The sequence below is a fragment of the Heterocephalus glaber genome, unplaced genomic scaffold, assembly GCF_053883595.1.
Source record: "Heterocephalus glaber isolate CG9 unplaced genomic scaffold, H.glaber_assembly_v1.0 deba00001164, whole genome shotgun sequence".
In the NCBI taxonomy this organism is placed as follows: domain Eukaryota; kingdom Metazoa; phylum Chordata; class Mammalia; order Rodentia; family Bathyergidae; genus Heterocephalus; species Heterocephalus glaber.
In genome coordinates, this window is record NW_028258205.1 from 631,111 (window position 1) to 635,725 (window position 4,615).

At 59.0% G+C, this 4,615-nt stretch overlaps 1 protein-coding gene across 5 annotated transcripts; it reads right to left on the minus strand.

Annotated features, from left to right (window-relative positions):
* Window positions 1-440: 440 nt before the first annotated feature.
* Window positions 441-4,170, minus strand: LOC106008776 (melanoma-associated antigen 10-like). 5 transcript variants are annotated; one of them, XM_087210635.1, is made up of 4 exons: window positions 3,930-4,170; window positions 3,013-3,119; window positions 1,734-1,838; window positions 441-1,611 (listed from the first exon to the last, which is right to left on the minus strand). In XM_087210635.1, the coding sequence occupies exons 3-4, from the start codon at window positions 1,783-1,785 to the stop codon at window positions 776-778; spliced, it is 888 nt and encodes a 295-aa protein (XP_087066761.1). In that variant the 5' UTR covers window positions 1,786-1,838; window positions 3,013-3,119; window positions 3,930-4,170; the 3' UTR covers window positions 441-775. The 5 variants fall into 5 exon arrangements, with proteins under 5 accessions (XP_087066761.1, XP_087066760.1, XP_087066762.1 ...); XM_087210634.1 differs by having other exon boundaries at window positions 3,903-4,170; XM_087210633.1 differs by having other exon boundaries at window positions 442-1,611; window positions 2,981-3,119; window positions 3,903-4,169.
* Window positions 4,171-4,615: the final 445 nt, after the last annotated feature.

The window sequence follows — 4,615 nt, forward strand, 5'->3', positions numbered from 1 at the left end:
GCTCACATTCCCGGGCTGCTCCCCTCACCCTTTCCCTGGTGCTTCAGGCCCTGGAGGAGAGGATGTCTCCCCTCTCCCTGTCATGGCTGCTGCTCCAGACCCCAGCATCCCGTGGGAAGGGCGAGCGCTGCTCAGCCTCCTTCTCACACTCAGGTAGACGCCTGACTCTGGGCCTTCCAAGGAGCACTTGCTCACTGCACGTTTGGGGTCAATGCACCAGGTGGCAAAGGGATGCTTCATGGAGACTGAATTTCCCCAATATTGGTGAACAAGCGAAGCACATACAGGCATATTTTTGTTAAATTTTACAGAGCAACGAAGTAAAAGAGATAAAGGTAAGAATGAACTTTCCCCCTTGTTTAGGGTCCCCACATCATTTACGCAGGACTTCCTTCACATTTCCAAGAAAGCTTTTATTCCAGTGACAAGTGATCTTGTTCTAGATCTCAAACTAGGACGGAAGATTTTACAACTTGTTCAACAGCAAAACTCTTAATATATTATAAATATACGTGCAGCCAATGCCACACCTTAAAACCTTGAAGTTGGAAGTTACATAAATCTACTGAAAGGAACAACATGTGAGAAAATATCGCAAAAGAACAAATCTGCAAGTCGCTCACACTGAACAGAAGTGCAAACACGTTACACATTTCATGTAGAAAAGTGGCTCTTTTCACATGCAGGTGGCAGAATCTGCCTCACAAATTGCAGGGGGCAGGAGAAGCTGCTGGATGCGGGCCTGGGAGGGGCCCTGGCCCTGGTCATCACCAGCCTAATGGGTCTGGGAGGGGAATCTCTCCTCTTCCTCTCTCAAAGCCTCCTCATACCAGAAACCAAAGGAGCTGGGGGTGGTACCTTCGACCCTGGCCAGAAATTCCAGGATGGCCATCTTGCTGGTTTCAACGTGGGCCCTTGGGCCCCACATGAACTCGTAGTGAGCAGGATCACTGTTAGGCACCTGCTGGTACACCAGGTAACGCTCCAACACCAAATCCTCGGTGATGAACTTCCTGGGCTCCCCATAGATGATGTGCTCCTCCCCAGCACGCACCCCTATCCCTTCCAGCACATTCCAGATGACCTCCTCACTGGCACGGTTGCCCTGAAGGAAGATGACACTCAGGACGAGTATCAGGAGGATGGTCTTGGGGAAGCTTAGGCCATGGTCTCCCGTCCCATCATAGGTGAAGCCCAGGGCAGGCATAAGGGCATAGCAGGGGCTGGTGGGGGCCACTTTCTGCACTTCAATGCCAAAGACCAGGTACAAATACCGAGTGATCTCCTTGAAAGCCTCAGGGAAGTACTCCTCATAACCTTGGAAGGCAACCTGCAGCATTTCTGCCTCGGTGGTCAGTTCCTCACTTAGATACTTAAGTAACAGGAACAACACCAGATTAGCCTTCTTTCTACTTATGGTATGACCCACCAAGGACCCAGTGGGGGGCAGGGCCTGCACGGGGAATGGACCCGACTCTTCATCGCCACTGGAGTCCGCCTCAGAGGGGCTCACAGTGCTGGGAGCCATGATGGTGGGTGATGCGGAGCCTCCCTCAGCATCCTGAGAAGGATTCAGCGTTTCCGGATCAGAAAGCTCCTCTATGTCACAGCCTAGGATCAGACAAGAGAAGGAAGAAGATGGAAGGAGGAGAGGACATGAGAGGGCCTCGGAGAGGCGGCCTCGTCCTACACAGCACAGAGAAGCTGCCCACACACTGACCCCTGTGACTCACTGAGGCACTCGGGCTCTTCCACCGGTTGGTAGTGCTTGGGAGAGTCAAACATGATGACCCTGGTATGGACCCACTGGCAGAGCTCGGTGGCAGGGACTCAGAGGCCTGGGGAGAGAGGGAGCCTGAGGGCAGTCTCAGCTGAGAGCAGCTCTCACAAAGGCTGGTTAGCAGACTGCTCTAGGGCCTGGCAGGCTCCTGTCCTCCGGGAGGGCCTGTCCCCAGGGAACCTGGCACAGGAAGTGAGACTGCTCCTCCAGGTGCAGCTGCCCACAGAGGACGAGGGTCCAGGGCAAACAGCAGGGTGAAGGTGTCGGGCACCACAGGGTCCCCACTGTTCTGGGTGAGTGGGGCCAGCACCTCAGCTTGATTCCTGACACTGCCAGGCGTCCTGGGCTGTGGGACCTGTGGGGGCTGCCTCTCACCCAGACCTTCGCTGCCTGGCTCCTGGAGCTCCTGTAAGAGAGATAAAGGGGCCCCAGGCCACAAACACTGTCCTGGTCCCCAGCCCACACAGGAGGGGGTGTGGACTCTGAGCTCACAAGTGTTCCGGGTGGAGGGTCCCCTCCGCTCACTCGGGGTCCTCTACTGTCCTTTCGCAGAGCCTAGACCCCAGCCCACTGTGGGCCTGAGGGAAACTCTCAGAACAAGTGGCCACCTCCCTGCGAGGGAACAAGAGGCCGTGAGGGGACACACATCTGGACAACCTGCCAGGGGCAACAGCAAGAGGCACTGAGGGTCAGGGGATCCCTGTGACCCAGGGAGGGAACTTGCTGGGTCCTGAGCTGGATGCATGGCGAGGTCTGGACGCTCCCTGGGTGAGCTGAAGCCACCTCCTTTCAATGAGTGCCCTGTCTCTGTTTCTCACTCAGAGTGGAAATGAAGGGAAGCCAAACCACGCACTGTCCCCGGGTCTGAACCCAGGTGACAACAGAGACAGAGTGAGGCTGGGGCACTCTCTGAATAGATAAGGGGTTCCCTCTGCCCTCATCTAGACTGAGACAGTGCCTGGGCCACCCGGGCCCCCGGCCAATAAGAGCTTGACGCCAAGGTGTGATGTCCCTGAGACAAAGCAGAGAGAAGGAGGGCTGGGGGACTGCACCTCCCGGCACCGGGCCCAGGGCGTGCCAGGCTGACAGCCAGGGCAGAGATGCTCTCTCTCCAAGATGCTCCTCTAGTAGGGGGCCCTCCTTCCTGCCTGCAGTCCTCACCTTGGTCCCCGGCAGACACAGAAGCCCAGCCCTGCTTACCCGAGTGTGCCCGGTCACACCAAGGCTCTGACCTGCAGGTGTGCTGGGGTCTAAGGTGGGGATGACCTCCTTCCTGGACCGCTGTCCTGCCCCGACCTCAGTCTGCTGCCCGCAGACCAAGGCTGTGGCACCCAGGGACCTAAGCAAAAAGGGTTCGGGAGGGGGTGGAGTTGCCTCACAAGTCAGCCCTGGGGCCAACGCTGACAACAGAAGCAAGGAGGCATTACTGTAGGACCCTGCAGCTGGGGAGGGGCTTCCTCACTCTGCCCTCAGCGTCTCACCTCGACCTAACAGAGCCTGGGCCCTCTCAGCTCCCCCATCTCACCCCTGGACCCCAGAACAGGGCCGTAACTCTCTCAGGTCCCAGGGAGGCGAAGAGGGTGCTCAGCTGAGAGCTCTGCACTGGACTGTGCGGCGCTGACAAGGGTGGCTGATCTGGGGTACTGGGGGACCCTCTCTGCCTGGGCAGGCTTCCTCTGTCCTCCCACAGCCCTCACCTCGACCTAAGTGAGCCAGGTGCTATCTGCTCCCCAGATTTGCAGCACGGACCCCAGAGAAGACTCTGACTCCCCTGTCAGGTCACAGAGAGGCGAAAGGGGGCGCTCTCCTGAGACTTCCGCCCCTCTCTCTGAAGGGCAGGAAGTAGCTGCTTTCTAGAATGTTCCAGGACCTTCTCTCTGGACGCGGGTTTGACAGGCCCCTCGGCCCGCACCTTCACCTAACTGAGCCCGGGCCTCTCTCCTCCCGCCTGGAGCCTCGGGGCTGGGCTTTGACTGCTCTGGGTCGCCTCGAGGCCGAGCGGTCCCACCTGAGAATTGGTCCCCGAGCGCTCACATATCAGCGCGTGTGTATGTGCAGGTCTTGCTCCCTCCTCTGGGCCGGGGCTTCCTAGCCTCCCCCAACACGTGCCAGAGAACCCTACCTGACCCGGCCCTCCCTCCCGGGGCACCTCAGAACCGGCCTCCAGTCACGAGCACCCCACAAAGTCGGGTTCAGTGGACAGCACCTCCGGCCGCGAGCGAGCCCGGGGTCTCCCAGGGACGATGGAAGGAACGGAAGCAGACTCTTTGGGTCCCCTCCGTGCTCCCTTGGGGTCATCACCTTGGTTCCGGGCAGAGCCCGGACCCTATCCTCCGCGGACCTGAGTTGTTCCCTTCAGAGCAAGGCTGACTCCAGGGTCCGTCCTACCCCCCCCCCAGCCTGAGGTGGGGAGGAGCTCATTCTGAAACGTCTGTCCTCCGCAGCTAACAAGGAAGGCAGATCTGGATTGTTTGGGGGCCCTGTCTATGTGGTGAGCTTGCTCAGTCTGCCCTCCCTCGCCTCTTAAGCTGACCTGACACAGCCCAGAGCCACGCTGAAGCCTGAAAGGCGAACTCGTCCCTCACCTGGCTCCGAACCCCAGAGTCGGGAGGCGGTGCACGTCACGTCCAGCGATGTGTGCAGGGTCTGACTGCAGGGGCAGAACCTGATCCTGGGCGTCCCGTTGTCCTCCCTGGGGTTCACACTTCAGTTCCCAGCAGTGGCTGGACCCTGCCCTGCCCACCAAAGTCAGCTTCCCTCCATCTCCAGGAGTCCCCTCGATGGCAGCCATGGGAAGGGAGGAGCATGGCCAGGCACGGGGTCTGCGGTGCTGAC